The sequence below is a fragment of the Salmo trutta genome, chromosome 8, assembly GCF_901001165.1.
Source record: "Salmo trutta chromosome 8, fSalTru1.1, whole genome shotgun sequence".
In the NCBI taxonomy this organism is placed as follows: domain Eukaryota; kingdom Metazoa; phylum Chordata; class Actinopteri; order Salmoniformes; family Salmonidae; genus Salmo; species Salmo trutta.
This window is the reverse complement of record NC_042964.1, coordinates 27,730,123-27,747,091: the sequence shown is the minus strand read 5'-3', so window position 1 is coordinate 27,747,091 and position 16,969 is coordinate 27,730,123. Positions and strand designations below refer to the sequence as shown.

At 38.8% G+C, this 16,969-nt stretch overlaps 1 protein-coding gene across 4 annotated transcripts in view; it reads left to right on the top strand.

Annotated features, from left to right (window-relative positions):
* The window catches only part of LOC115198626 (sodium/potassium/calcium exchanger 2), a 201,221-nt gene that overhangs the window by 169,329 nt on the left and 14,923 nt on the right, over positions 1-16,969 (top strand). For 3 of the 4 annotated variants that reach the window (XM_029760707.1, XM_029760706.1, XM_029760705.1), the window contains 2 exons: positions 6,171-6,269; positions 12,665-12,750. In XM_029760707.1, coding sequence (XP_029616567.1) covers positions 6,171-6,269; positions 12,665-12,750 — 185 coding nt within the window. The remainder of the gene's footprint in view (positions 1-6,170; positions 6,270-12,664; positions 12,751-16,969) is intronic. The other variant, XM_029760708.1, reaches the window with a different exon arrangement.

The window sequence follows — 16,969 nt, the reverse complement described above, 5'->3', positions numbered from 1 at the left end:
TATACAAAGCACACTATAGTCACGTGTGCATACATTTTACGTATGGGTTGCCCCAGCGGGAATCGAACCCAAAACACTTGGCGTTGCAAAAGACACGCTCTATCGATTGAGCCACACAGGACCACTGCCTGGACTACTGCCAGAGCTGTCTGAAGGAAGTTTTCAAGGAAGTGAGTTTGTGTTTATACAGGGTCTCCCGCCCTCACCTTCCGTCAACCAATCATGTCAATGCAGAGCTATACGGAGCCCTCCGTATTGTTACCATATTTTAGAGGTGCATGGCGATGCAGTACGGAGCTCAATTTGGCCTCTGCATGCCTCTGGAGGCTCCACAATTGCGTCACGCCCTCCATACTGCGCCTCTAACCACATTTTCGGATTAAGCATACAATTATTCTCATGCAATAATGGATATTTCCAGCAAACTCAGCTTTTACACCTGCTAATATACCGCAGCTTTATTGATGTGCAGGTCAAAATTAAGTGTTAGGTGCTCGTATGAATTTTCTAGCCAATCAGCGTTGATCTAAACTGAGTGAGCTCAGCTGTGACTGGTCTTTGAGCACCAAAAAAAAATGTGTAAAGGGAAGCCAATTTGAATTTGGCTTCAGACCAATCACATCAAAAGCCAATCGTCATTGACAGAAAAAAACTTGAATTGTTACATCTTGTTGTGTTGTTGTCCTCTGGTGGCTAGCTAGTTAAAATCAGCCCTTTTCTAAATTAGCCATGGATGGTGTCCTGGAAATTCATACTGAGAGACTTTGGCATTTCTTCAAACAATTATCTTTATTTAATATTGATTAATTATTGCAATAATGAGACTAGTCAACCCAACACTCTTGACAGTTGGGCCGAGCAGTCTAACCTTCACAGAAATGCAGAGTTCTTTATATAGCTGACACCAGGAATGCTTAGTCATGGCTGGTTCCACCCCTCCGAAGCAGATTGGGGCAACATAAGCCACTCTGGGTTCATCCTGTCGTTATCTGCACGGGTGGGGTTGTCTTAACCCCACCCTGGCTTAGTTTCCCAGATGCCAGGATGATTATGAGACAATGAGGGATCGTTCTAAACCTAAGCTATCTCTAGTAAAACCCATTCTTGACCATACATCCAGATTAGCTTCAGGGACCTAGAGTGGAGACCATAAAAACACAGCATTAGTAGAACAGAAATGTCTTACTTTTTGTTACGTATTAATTGTTAACCATTAATATCAAATCAATCAGGTAAATACGTAATTTTTCTCTCACAATGGAGATAGCGATATTGACTTGTGGTTTTACTTAATTCTCCATACTGACCAATGATTATAACGGTTCTGATCCAGTAATACCGACATTCATTCATTGTGCCCGTAGCCTGAGAGGATGGAAGTTCAACATGTATCTAGATGTAGTATGCAAATGTTAACTAGCTGGCCTGGCGCATCATTGCCCATGAAAGGAAGTTAGGCTACCGATCAAGCATCGTAGCCTAGGACAACAAAAACTAAAAGCGTGTAATGTATGACAGAGTAATAGACTGTTTTAAGCAACATGAAAGAGGAGGATGTCAATAGCATTACTCTACAAGTAGGGTGAGTCAACATGTTTTTTCTACTTGCATGCACTTACATGCACACACACAGAAATCAGTAGCATGGACAGCCACATCATATTTAGTGTGTCTTGGTGTCTTTTAGTTGTCACTGTATTAGACTAAGCATAGGTGATTAGATGATGTTGAAATGTTGAAGTTTAATTTTCCTGTGCGAGCACCATTATGAATATCAAGAGGGTGTATATCTTACATAAGTAAGTTATTTCTAAAGAAAAGCCATGGACATTCAAACTGTTGCTTGTGCAAAGCACATTTTCACTGTGAATTTATTATTGCGCCAAAAAGTCTTACCAACACACATGGCAGTCCATTCAAAATGGCAACAATGGAACATATGGTTTTTGATATGCATCTATTTCAAAGCCGACCTTTGGACAGGGTTTAAACCCATCAAGGTGATATTCAGACATTATTTGATGGATTTTGAAAATTCTAAAAGCGTTGAGTATCTTACACCATTATGCAGCTGTTACATTTATCAGAACTGTATTGTTGACCTTTTATCAATTTTGACAACCGTTGCTGCTTACATACACTACCGGTCAAAAGTTTTAGAACACCTACAAGGGTTTTTCTTTATTTGTACTATTTTCTACATTGTAGAATAATAGTGAAGACATCAAAACTATGAAATAACATATATGGAATCATGTATTAACCAAAAAAGTGTGAAATAAATCAAAATACACTACCATTCAAAAGTTTGGGGTCACTTAGTAATGTCCTTGTTTTCCATGAAAACGTACATGAAATTAGTTACCAAATGAATAGGAAATATAGTCAAAATGTTGACAAGGTTATAAATAATGACTTTTAATTGAAATAATCGTTGTGTCCTTCAAACTTTGCTTTCGTCAAATAATCCTCAATTTGCAGCAGTTACAGCCTTGCAGACCTTTTGCATTCTAGTTGTCAATTTGTTGAGGTAATCTGAAGAGATTTCACCCCATGCTCCCTGAAGCACCTCCCACATGTTGGATTGGCTTGATGGGCACCTCTTACGTACCATACGGTCAAGCTGCTCCCACAACAGCTCAATAGGGTTGAGATCCGGTGACTGTGCTGGCCACTCCATTATAGACAGAATACCAGATGACTGCTTCTTCCCTAAATAGTTCTTGGCACCGTCCACAGGGTATGGCATGGCATCTAAAAATGGAGTGATAGCCTTCCTTCTTCAAGATACCTTTTACCCTGTACAAATCTCCCACGTTACCACCACCAAAGCACCCCCAGACCATCACATTGCCGTCAAGCAGCATCTTTTTATTTTTTCTGTGTCTCACGAATGTTCTAATTTGTGATCCGAACACCTCAAACTTAGATTCGTCTGTCCATAACACTTTTTTCCAATCTTCCTCTGTCCAGTTTCTGTATTATTTTGCCCATCTTAATCTTTTATTTTTATTGGCCAGTCTGAGTCTGCTTTTTCTTTGAAACTCTGCCTAGAAGGCCAGCATCCTGGAATTGCATCTTCACTATTGACGTTGAGACTGGTGTTTTGTGGGTACTATTTAATGAAGCTGCCAGTTGAGGACTTGTGAGGTGTCTGTCTCAAACTAGACACTCTAATGTACTTGTCCTCTTGCTCAGTTGTGCACCGGGGCCTCCCACTCCTCTTTTCTATTCTGCTTAGAGCCAGTTTGCGCTGTTCTGTGAAGGGAGTAGTACAAAGCATTGTACGTGATTTTCAGTTTCTTGGCAATTTCTAGCATTGAATAGCCTTCATTTCTCAGAACAAGAATTGACTGACGAGTTTCAGAAGAAAGGTATTTGTTTCTAGCCATTTTGAGCCTGTAATCGAACCCACAAATGCTGATGCTCCAGATACTCAACTAGTCTAAGGAAGGCCAGTTGTATTGCTCCTTTAACCAGAACACAGTTTTCAGCTGTGCTAGTATAATTGCAAAAGGGTTTTCTAATGATCAATTAGCCTTTTCAAATTATAAACTTGGATTAGCTAACACAACATGCCGTTGGAACACAGGAGTGATGGTTGCTGATAATGGGCCTCTGTACGTCTATGTAGATTTTCCATTAAAAAAAGCTGCCGTTTCCAGCTACGGTAGTCATTTACAACATTAACAATGTCTACCCTGTATTTCTGATCAATTTGATGTTATTTTAATGGACAAAACATTTTATTTTCTTTCAAAAACAAGGAAATTTCTATGTGACCCAAAACTTTTGAACGGTAGTGTATATTTTATATTTGAGATTCTTCAAATAGCCACCCTTTGCCTTGATGACAGCTTTGCACACTCTTGGCATTCTGTCAACCAGCTTCATGAGGAATGCTTTTCCAACAGTCTTGAAGGAGTTCCCAAATATGCTGAGCACTTGTTGGCTGCTTTTCCTTCACTCTGCGGTCCGACTCATACTAAACCATCTCAATTGGGTTGAGGTTGGGTGATTGTGGAGGCCAGGTCATCTGATGCAGCACTCCATCACTCTCCTTCCTGGCAAAATAGCCCTTACACAGCCTGGAGGTGTGTTGGGTCATTGTCCTGTTGAAAAACAAATTAATTAGTCCCTCTAAGCCCAAACAAGATGGGATGGCGTGTCGCCTGCAGAATGCTGTGGTAGCCATGCTGGTTAAGTGTTCCTTGAATTCTACATAAATAACAGACAGCAAAGCACCACCACACCTCCTCCTCCATGCTTTACGGTGGGAAATACACATGCGGAAATCATCCGTTCACCCATACCACGTCTCACAAAGACATGACGGTTGGAACCAAACATTTCCAATTTGGACTCATCAGACCAAAGGACAATTTTTTACCCTTCTGATGTCGATTGCTCATGTTTCTTGACCCAAGCCAGTCTCTTCTTCTTATTGGTGTCCTTTAGTGGTGGTTTCTTTGCAACAATTAGACCATGAAGGCCTGACTCACACAGTCTCCTCTGAAAAGTTGATGTTGAGATGTGTCTGTTACTTGCACTCTGTGAAGCATTTATTTGGGCTGCTATTTCTGAGGCTAGTAACTCAAATGAACTTATCCTCTGCAGCAGAGGTAACTCTGGGTCTTCCATTCCTGTGGCGGTCCTCATGAGAGCGTGTCTCATCATAGCGCTTGATGGTTTTTGTGACTGCACTTGAAGAAATGTTAATGTCTTAAAGTAATGATGGACTGTCATTTCTCTTTGCTTATTTGGAGCTGTGTTTGCCATAATATGGACTTATGTATACCCCCATACCTTGTCACAACACAACTGATTGGCTCAAAAGCATTAAGAAGGAAAGAAATTCCACAAATTAACTTTTAACAAGGCACACCTGTTAATTGAAATGCATTCCAGATGACTACCTCATTTAGCTGGTTGAGAGAATGCCAAGAGTGTGCAAAGTTGTCATCAAGGCAAAGGGTGGCGATTTGAAGAATGTCAAATATAAAATATATTTCTTGGTTACTACATGATTCCATATTTGTTATTTCATAGTTTTGATGTCTTCACTATTATTCTACATTGTAGAAAATAGTAAAAAAATTAAGAAAAACCCTTGAATGAGTAGGTGTTCTAAAACTTTTGACCGGTAGTGTAAGCTAGCCACCAATTTAAAACAGATGATGTTGGTTACCATCTTTATTAAATTCTCCAATATGATCTGATCTACATCCTTCTTATTTAAAGAAGTCAAGTAAGGACATTTTGACCTCTATGTTGAATGTTATTATTTTTTCATTCTGTTTATACTGTTACTGTCTTTTGTATAACAATATTTTGGTACATTGTATGTGAATACGGTGACAAGAAGAGGTTCCTAATGATCATAGATGGACCTCATCAAGCCACATTTATTAAGAATTTGCCTGGTGCAAAGTTGGCAGTCGGCAACCCCGAAGGAATATCTTGCGGCAGCTACTCAAATAAGTTCTGAGGGGAGATGTATGAGAAAAGATACTAGAACGAGGAGCGGAAGAAGGGCGATAGCTCCACCCCCCTCGCTCTTCAAGTTTCTCTAAAGTCTATGGGTAAAAATTTTAAAGAAGCTCACACATGCTAAATCGTCACTTGTACAACTAATCACTGTTGCTCGTTTATTGTTGCATCCCACAGTCTTTTGACAGACATTACGATACCATATGTTACATAGTCTGTCCACGAAAGATTAGTAACAAAATATTTTTCTGAAATGGATATTATCAAGTGCAATATCTTAATCAGTCTCTTAAATTGTATGCAACTGTTTTGTCCTATCTTTTAGACTAAATGCTATGCCCCCAGAAAGTAAAAGTGTACAAAGTTAGGTTCAACTAGCATAAAGGCTTAGTAGACCTGGCCATAGATTGGGTGTGACCGATTATGCTTCATAAAGTGTTCTCTCCCACTGGCATGCATCTAGGACATTGCTGGCTCATTAGTACATTATATGACATTGACTTCAAACTGTAATTTGAATAGTGATGTGAAAACTTGCTTCTGTTCTTTTCCTTTGAACTTAGATAGGTCTGGAACCATGAGAAAGGCAGAGGAGCCCTGAGTCCAGGCAATGGACCTGTGAAGGTGACACAGGGCTTACGTCCCCTACTGTAGTTAACTCCCTGATGGTTATGTTGCAGGAAAATTCAGAGAAAAGGCATCCATCCTTCATAAGATTGCCAAAAAGAAATGCCAAGTAGAGGACAGCGAGAAGGCTAATGGACTAGCCAGCCGGTCAGGTGAGTGGTCTCTACTCTGGGGTCTAGTGTAGTCCCATGTGTTAACACAAGTGAATGATATCAGAAACACAAACAAGTTAAAGAGTGATCTCTTTTTCTTTGCTATTTATTTCTATCTATCTCTCTCTCTCTCACACACATACACACACACACAAACTCTCACAAATATTTTGATGTTTAGAAGTTGGCTAAACAGACAGCAGTTCGCTAAACATTTGTATGTTTGGCAGTTGGCTAAACATTTAAATAAATCCCTTCAATTCTCTATATTGTTTTGAAACCAAGTAATTGTTAGATATTTGTTGATATATAATAGGTTCGGAAAAATCTGCAATCTGATGAAATGTAAGTTGAAGCTATTCAATAATCTCCAATAACCACACAGGCAGAGATCATCACTATTTGGCCATGTTACAAAGTACAGAAGTTCCAAACAGTCATTACGCCTGTCCTTACTAGCATGCCTATCTAGTGATTATCACTCTATCGAAGGAGTGCCAGTTGTAACTTGATACATCCAATCTCAATACGCCAACTCCGGGCTCTGACGAAAACAAAAAACATGGTGGACATTTCGCCATGCTCTGTGTCTGTAACCAGTAGTAACCACCATCTTTAGTTTAATTTATCTTAAATTAACAGACTAATCTAACATCACTACACCCTACTCACATAACCCCTGATGCTGGATTCCTTGAGGTTTTGCCTGCTCTCCTGCGTTTTCTAAAACAGCTCACTAGCTTTTGTGAAACGCCATTGTTTTGTTCGCATATGCACAAATATACATTTTTGTACACAGTCATGGGCTACTTGATACAGATATGTTGTCTTCATTTGACCAGTTTCTCACAGCAAGAAAATAATCCTGCAGCAACAGGAAAGGTGAATTATTATGTGAATTATAATTAATGGACATTTTTGTAGGGGTTGATACAGTTAGAACAACTGTATCAGCCCCTACAAAAATGTCCATTAATTATAATTCTTTAAAAGTTGCGTCATACTGCAGCACAGCTTACAGGCTGCCGCAGAATTTTATGGCACGTTATTTAATTGTCAGCCATTGTTACCATTAATGCTAGTTAGTGCAAGTTTGACCACCAGATAGTATCTTTGAGAAGCATTTGATAGCCTTCAATACTGGCTGTACTAGAGAATTTAAAAGCTTTTTTGTAAGAACATAGTATATGGGACTGATTTTAAGAAATTTTTCTTAATTAATTTGATTAATATTATGGTGTTTCTATTCAAAGAAAAACGAAACCCTCAGGGTTTCCGTCAGGATGGAACGGAAAATATGGCACTGTTCAACATGACGGTCGGGAGTAGGCTACAGTACTAAGAGCATAACATTTCCACACCCTAATTGTAGTCTAACCCATACCCAAACAGAGATTCAGTGAAAATAGACATCTCATTGATTTATCAAGACCAGTCCCCATGCTTGTCTCAGAGCAGCATGAAACGGTGCTGAAATAGTTGACCATACGTGGGTAGTCTATTGCTTCAAATCCTATTGCTTCTAACTTCAATATGCTTTTTAAATAAATAAGACCTACACCACTTTAAACAGCACGCTACTCAACACTAGTGAGACTTATGTCGCCTACGGTAGGACCAGCAGTATATCACAAAATATTTTTTCAATGACGTGACCCAGCTAGCAATGAGGAATTGGCCCAGAAGTGGCCCTCTTCTGGGGGGCTGGAACTGATTGAATCGGCCCGGCATCAGGTGTCGGACTCGGAATCAAAATGAATGACTGCCCAGAATCGGGCCAAGTACATCGGGCTGTTTCCGTCTACCGGAATTCAGCCGACTTTGCCGGCATCTGGCCGATGCAAATTTAAATAAATGTATACAAAATTACCCAATTTAGTAATTTTAAATATTACCATTATACATACAAATTATACCCATCCACAAAAAAAAACATTTTGTGTTAGAGGAAACACCATACACCTGGTGACCGTGGCAGCATGCATGCGCCTGGCCCGCCACAGGAGTCGCTACAGCACGATGGGACAAGGACATCCCAGCCAGCCAAACCGGGCCAATTGTGCGTCGCCTCATTGGTCTCCCGGTCGTGGCCGGCACGGGTCTCGAACCAGAATCTGTAGCAACGCAGTTTGCACTGCGATGCAGTGTCTTAGACTGCTGCGAATCTCAGGAGGCTCCATCCACAAAGTTTTTAATGCTTATCAACTACCTTGCACAAAATATCAAAATACTAAAATACTACACAGGACTGTTAAAGAATTTCATTTAAATGCTAATTATATTTTTTGATCACAGAAACAATGAGAAAATATGGAAAAATAAATAATGAAATGTTAATTATATAAATTAGCCCGTGTAATCATCTGCCAGAGAGTAGCCCCAATCGTCCCGAGCCCCAAGTAATACATTTGGGCTAGTTAACTATCACCGGAATCGGCCTGAGCCCCAAGTAATACATTTGGGCCAGATAATTTACACCGGAATTGGCCTGAGCTCAATCCCCGCATCCCAGCCATAAGTAATACTGCCAAAGATGAGTCTGACTCTCAGCTGAGTTCCCCGACTCTCAGCCGGAATCGGCCCAGATTCACTGTGCTAGCTGGGGAATCTCCACCAATAGTTACATTTAGAGGATTGGAGGATTCGAAATTCATATCTAAGGGGCATTTTTTTCGTTAGGTCAAATCTGATCTGTGAGAATATCTAAGGGGCTTTTATATAATTCTAAAATAATTCATAATAATTGTGCGCCGCCCTATGGGACTCCCAATCACAGTCAGATGTGATACAGCCTGGATTTGAACCAGGGACTGTAGTGATGCCTCTTGCACTGAGTTGCAGTGCCTTAGACCACTGTGCCACTCAGGAACCATGATCAATATGACCAATATATATTGTGCTGCTAATAGCCCATCCTAGAAACGTTGTTTGCAGAATTCACAGCCTGCTATGCTTGTGGAAAACATGGTTAATAATAATACTTTTTCTCCCTTCCACTTGTTAAAGGTTCTAATTGATAAAAGTTTTTTTTAATCAATTAGTATATTTCAGTTTAACCACAAGATTTGTTGTATTATTTGTTCTGTCTTTTCTGGTGGATTAAACTGAAATTGCAACCAACATTCTATGGCTTGTTTAAAAAAATAACGATATTTTGGAGATGATTTCGTTTTCAAATAACCTAAAGTGAGTGAGGAAAAATGCCAATCTTGAACATGGGGTGAGACTTTGTTACAAATTTATAAATAAAGCCAGTTTGTTATTTAGAATTATTTATTTCTGTTTTTAGAGGGAGAGAAACCAAAAACCTACCGTCACCTCATAGGTCTCCCGGTCACAACCGGCACGGGTATTGAACCAGCATCTGTAGCAACACAGTTTGCACTGCAATGCAGTGTCTTAGACTGCTGCACCACTCAGGCGCTATACAAGGTAACTCGTCGGGAGTAGCCTACAGTACTAAAGTAAGAGCAAAATAATCCTAACATTTCCACACCCTAATTGTAGTCTACGTTTCTCTTAGAATAAAAACCTTAGTGTAACAACAGTTTTAGTAAGTAATACTGACAAGTAGAAACAAAAAAATAAGTGTATTTTTCCAGGTGTGCGCGTACAGGACAGAGGAATCGCAATTCTTTGAGTATTGTTCTAAATTCAATCACCTCCTTCATCCTCATCATTCAGTTAAATGAAAGTCGTGCACAATTATCAGTTTCTATTTGGTTTATGTTGCCCATTCATTGTCAGTTAGAGACAGTAGCACCTTGGGACTCAAAAGAATAATCAGTGCTCTAACTCCTCCTTGCGCTGGTCTGGAGCAATGAAGTAGTGACACAGGGTACCGTACTAAACCACAAATTACATCTAAGTCCCGCAGCATAATCGCAAAAGTTTTAGCTGAGCAACCACTGTACATTTGTGTTAGGATAAATCAAGTCTTACATTTTAAAGTGGAATTAACTAACTTTAGAAGCCTTTTTAAACCTTGAATAAACTAGAATTTGCATTTCCTGCTGCACATGAACATTCTCTACAACAGCAGAGTGATCAAATTAAGATGGCACATCTGTATAGAAAAGTTAGAATCTTAGGCGAGTAATTGGGGAGCTCTATCTTGGTAGGTGATCTGTCTATGGTCTAAATCACTGACACAGGTCCACAATGATATTTATAACCTGGCATTATGCCTCAAAAGAAACCTGGATTCAAAGGTCCTGGCTATTTATCAAATTACTAAAAGCGGAATTTTATGCTTTTTGGCTGGGGTCAAAATAATTTTTTTAAAGTCCATATTGATGCAGAAAATCTAAAATATTGGTGTAGTTATTAGGAACAAGTTGACTGATATTAGGGACAAGTCGACTGACAAAGTCCTGAAAAATTGGGAGGATTGAATAAACCACCTTTGAGATATGATCAAAAATATGCTAGCTTTTGGGAAAATGAGGCCTCCGTTCTCAAGCCAAGCATGGCATTTAGAAGTGCCAAATCAATTGTGACTGTTGTCTTAGAGCAATGTTTTGTTCAATTGAGCCACTGCCAAGTGCAATTCATGTGTGTTTTCACTTCAAAGAGCTCTGAAGCAATGGTCCAAAAGATACTCAGAGGGGCCATAGAAAAAGCTTTTATGTGTATAATGTTCCCATACAGACAAAATCAAAGAGGGGCATGGATATTTATTACCGAGACAAAATTAGGCTAACAGTGCTACATTAACATCTTAACAGAACCCAAATTCATGACAAGGATCAATTTAAGATTAGAAGTCCATGTTCCTGGTTAAACGAGTTTCTACTTTAAAAAATATTGTACTGTAGTCCCAAAAAATGTCAAATGTAATTAATATACAAATGTGTAGTGTGATGTCTTATTTACTCTGAATGTAATATGCCACTAGTATATCAAATTGACATATCAAATGTATCATTCATTTGAATATGTTCTATGGTTTTGTTAATGGTGTATAGGATCCCTTCCAAAAGGGCCAGGGAAGCCATTTGTTAGACAATAGGAGTATCAGATCACATTACCTCACTGGCAATATCCTGCTATGTCACAACCACACTTGGATTAAAGCAATTTCCATGTCAATTATGTTATAGTCATCCGATTTTATAGCTTTCGGCATTTTGTATTTTAATGAATAGTGTAAGTAAATCTGGCCGTAAATGAATAGGGCCCTAAATGAAGTTCGACAAAAGGTAGCCCTCTTACAAGATAGGGGGAGCTGCACTACAGGAACACAGACTCACAGACACCCTAGGTCCAGCATCTTATCACTTAGCATTTTTGGTGCTGCTAGCAATGCTTATGGGCACATATTGTGCTCTGAAAAGCCCAAAACAATATATGCAGCCACTGTTTGAAGCTGTAAGGCATGACTGTGAAAGACGTGAAGTTTGGATGTCCTAATGCAGTGTTCCTCAATCCTTGTCTTGAAAAGATCATGTACACCTGCAGAAGCTCTACAGAGCTGAGTATTGTTTTGTTTTTTACCTTTCTTTCATGGCAACACTTTGTGAAGGGGGAGAAAAGTTTTGTTGTTTGTGGTAAAAATAAGTTTGCATAAAGTAGTGTGTACAATGTTTATTTTCTGAGGGCAATCATCATCGGATACCGTAGATAGTTTGATTGATGGATGTGCAGTTATAGCTAGTAATTTCTTAATGAATGAATCTCTTGATTAATCATAGCAGCATTTTACAGTGTTGTTTTACGAATATTACTCTGTATTTGATTAACTTGCTACACTGAATTGGCTTTTTTCCTACCTGTATTCATGGGTTGCATCTCCGTCACTTGGTCATGCCATTGTTATGAAAGTTCTCCAGACGCCTCAGCAATAGTCATGCTCGAAGTCGAGTGTTAGCAAGTCATTGTCAACATTGGTTAGTGACCGTTTCATCTAAATTACACTATAGTGGCCTGGAAATACGATGTGTCTAAAGTAGGCAAATAATTAGTAGGAAACAACTTTGCCATCACTATGGTGTCGTAAAATGTACTTTAGACAGAGGGCAAGGTTGCCATTAGCTAGCAAAGTTCTTTACAAATAGCTAGCAATGCAAACTATAGCTAGTAAAAATGTGGTGCTGTCCCCTCAATCTTAGCTAGCTAGAGTTATACTGCATATTATACTGCATCACAATGATGACAAAAGGTTTTCTATTAAATATTTGTCTCCATTTGAAATGTCATCGTGTTTCCAAGACACTATAATGCACTTTAGACTAAATCTTCATCAGCGCCAATTCAGAATGAATTTAGTAGAACATTCAGAGGAGGGCACAGTGCCTAAAGAGAATCTTCATTACAATATTGTGAGTCAATTTGCAACCCATCTATACCACAATTACATTAATTGCTCTCCATGTTTTCTCTTTTATGATATGCAGATAAAAATCTTCCAAACAGCTCAAATGTTGAGGTGGAAGTCACACCACCAATGAATGGCACTGCAGGACAAGAAGGGGAAGCTCCGGTAAGAAACCCATTTTAGGGGCACACACACACACAAACCAACATAGACCCAACTGCAAACAAGTGGGCATACAACTCAATAATTCCCATCCCTCCACTTGTGCACATAGTTACTAAGGTACTAGTCAGATACAGTAGAACCTCAAAGATATGAACCTTAGAGTTATGGAATGCCGAACCTGAACAATAATTAAATGGGAAAAAACTGAATGAATATAGGTTACAGACAAACTTAAATGTTGCTTTCATGTGAAGCATAAAAAGACTTCAGATAGGGTCTTCACTCACATGCCGCTTTCTCATGTCACGATTTCCCCCTGTACTGCTGCTCATTCCGCGCACCAGTTCCGGAGGTCTATGTTACCGGCCTCTAGGCGTCACTGCACTGTCTCATTACACACACCTGATTCCAATTCCCCTGATTAGTAATTGTATATATGTGCCCTCTGTTCACCATTGTCTTGTCGGTTATTATTCCCATGTCCGTTGGTCTGTGAGTACCTGTGCGTTGTTATTTCGGCTTTCGTGCTGCGTGTATTGTGCACTTGTTATTACAGGTCTCGTCCCGTGTATTGCTGTGCATTTGTTATTACGGGTCTCGCCCCGTGTAGTGTATTGCGGGTACATATTAGAGGTTTAACCTCGCTCTTTTGTTTGGGTTACATCCCTGTGTTTTGGATACGTGTTTGTTTTGGGCTTCATCCCCGTGCCTTTTCATGGCATGTTGTATATTTTGGGTGGAGTATTAAACCCCCCTATTATGAATTCCTGCGCCAGTCTCCAATCATTAATAAAATGTAATGTTTAAGCACAGATTAAGCCCACTTTAAGCACTTTGGACAAAAGTGTCTGCTAAATGGCATATATATATATATATATATATAAGGCCCGAGGGGGTGTGGTATATGGCCAATATACCACGCTAAGGGCTGTTCTTAAGCACGACGCAACGCGGAATGCCTGGACACAGCCCTAAGCCGTGGTATATTGGCCATATACAGTATCACAAACCCCAGATGTGCCTTATTGCTTTTATAAACTGGTTACCAACTTAATTAGAGCAATAACAATAAATGTTTTGTCATACCAATGGTATACAGTCTGATATACCATTGCTGTCAGCCAATCAGCATTCAGGGCTTGAACCACGCAGTTTATAGTATATATTATATATCACCCCCAAAGACCAGAAGTGGAAACCAAAAAAAGGCATCTGAATATATTGGTTCGCCTGAATATAGCACGGTTGTGGACGCCATGCTATTGATAACAATACAATCATCTGGATGTGGAGAGGGAGGAAGAGAATAGCCCTTTTGTTTTACTGCTATTTCATCGCCAAGGTTACAAGCAAGTCTCTTGTCAGCGCCAACGGTCATGGCAGATTAAGCAGCCTGAGCTGTCATCAGGTCCATCTTCTATAGTGCTCCAGCCCGCTTAATATGCCACGTAGGTACTTCATCTTGACCTTTTTTACATTTCAAACTCAACGAATGAACCTTTGGTCTCATTAGAACAGGATATCATACCCCTAGGTTTGAAAACAATCCTCTCTGATGTTTTTTTGCATTCATCATTGTCCACAGAGCAAGGGAGTAAGGGACAGACTTGGCTGACAGCAATAATCCTTGGTGCGTTCTACATTGATAGGCGTGTGAGGACCTGTTCTCCAGCAGTCCCAAAGGGGGTCCTGGTCCTCCTCTTTAATTGGTGACAAGGGAAACTGAGACTGCTTTCCACTCTCAAAAGGGTGTGTTTGTGCTCTTTCCTTATTTTAAATGAATAGTGTACCTTATAACTGCCTAAATGTTGCTGGACCCCAGGAAGAGGCAGCAGCTAATTGGGATCCTTAATAAATACTTAATTCATAATTCACGATAGAGATGTTTTTATATACCAGCTACAGTCATACATGTCACCTTTTAACTGGTTGATTAAAAATATATCTAACTTTTACATTCACAGTTTATTTCCAATAACAATATTCCGAGAGTGCAGGAGTCTGGTCTAGTGGTAGTGCTGCCGACACCAGATCACATATCCCCCTTGGTGATGTATGTACGAATTTAGTCTCAAGCCTTCCCACACTGTAAAAAGTCATTAGTTCTGCTAATTAACATTTTTTGGTGGAAACCTGTTGCCTAGAACCATTCAAGTAACCCAACTCAAAGTATTGCAGTGTTTCAATACTTAAAGTAATATAGTGACATCAACACCAATTTGGGTATCTTTTTAAGTTGTAAATACTTAGCTGTTTTGTATTTTTTTACACTAAATTGCATTATGTATTCTGAACTATAACAATTTAAGTTACTTAATATTTATTCTCGGGAACATAAAAATGTAGGGTCCCTTTTACTTAAAGGTTCAATGCAGCTGTTTTATCTCTATTGGGTCATTTCTGGGTAACAATTAAGTACCTTACAGTTGATTGTTTTAAATTTAAATGGTAAATAATAAACTAAAATAGCTTCTTAGCAAAGAGCAATTTCTCAAGCAAGAATATTGATATGACTGTCTGTGGGGAGGGGAAAACAGAAAACTAGCTGTTATTGGCAGAGAGGTTTGGGACTCTTTCTTATTGGTCTATAAACTAATTTACCAAAACAGGCAAACATTTCAGGCTGTCTTTTCAAACAGCTCTTACACTAAAAGGGCATTATCAACATTTTCACAATTTCACGGTATTATATAAAACACAGGCAAATCACGTTTTTGACTGCACTGGGCCTTGAAATAATAATTTAAAGTGTTAATGGGAAGTAGTTTTGATTAGTAATTTTCAGTGGTCATGTCTTAATGTTTAACATTGTTTTATGGATTTGACGATTTGTTATTTTGATCCACCTTGGCAAGCATTGTTGAGCACAATGATCATTCCTCTAGCAATAATTGGAGGTAGAGCTGTAAGCATTGCAGGATGTTGCAATAGCCTTTGTCATTTAGAACAGAGTGACCTTGTTGATGGTGGGAATGGCTTGTCTGAGTTGTCTCATTATTGAATGTCAATTTACCCTGGTTTTGATATCCGTTCATCGTGATCCTTTACACTTCATAGTACAACAAACTGCTTAATTCTATTTTAGAAATATACTTTTCTTTATTTATACATTCATACAACATTGTGTAAAAGTATCATATAGTCCAAAAAAAAAATATTATCCACAATCCTTTCAATAACGGAGCAACATGGCACTCACTATTCATAACTTGCAAAAACTTAATAATTCTATATCAGCACAACACAAATAAATCAAGTGTTTTTTACTCAAATAGCGATGTCTGACTACTACTTTATTATTTTAAGTAAAGACGTAAAACATAATAGAATCAAGTAAAAACAACTTATTTAAAATTTCTTAGGGATCAAATCCCTTTAGCGGGGTCGATTTGACAACATCCGGTGAAATTGCAGAGCACCAAATTCAAATAAAATTTCTATAAATATTTAACTTTCATGAAATCACAAGGGTAATACATCAACATAAAGCTTAACTTCTTGTTAATCCAGCCACTGTGTCATATTTCAAAAAGTCTTTATGGCGAAAGCAAACCATGCGATTATCTGAGTACAGCACCCCGCATACAAACACATGATAATCATATTTCAACCAGCCAGGTGCGACACAAAAGTCAGAAATAACGATATAATTCATGCCTTACCTTTGAAGATCTTCTTCTGTTGGCACTCCAAAATATCCCAGAAACATCACAAATGGTCCTTTTGTTCGATAAATTCCTTCTTTATATCCCCAAAATGTCAATTTATTTGACGTGTTTGATTCAGAAATACACCGGTTCCAACTCGCCCAACATGACTACAAAGTATCTAATAAGTTACCTGTAAACTTGGCCCAAACATTTCAAACAACATTCCTAATCCAAACTTAGGTATCCTAAAACGTAAATAATCAATAAAATATAAGACTGGATATACTGTGCTCAATACCGGATGAAAACAAAGTGAAGCACATTCCAGGTCGTGCGCAACAAAAGACTTGAGTCCATCTGAGTGACACATGGAAAAGAAAGGAATACTTCTTCATTTCTCAAAAGAAAAACATCAACCAAATTCTAAAGACTGTTGACATCTAGTGGAAGCCATAAGAAATGCAAGCATATTTCTATTAAAAAGGGCTTACCATAGAAATTAACTGGAAAACACATTGAGCTCAAAAAATTGTGCTCTGGGTTTCGCCTGCCATGTTCTGTTGTACTCA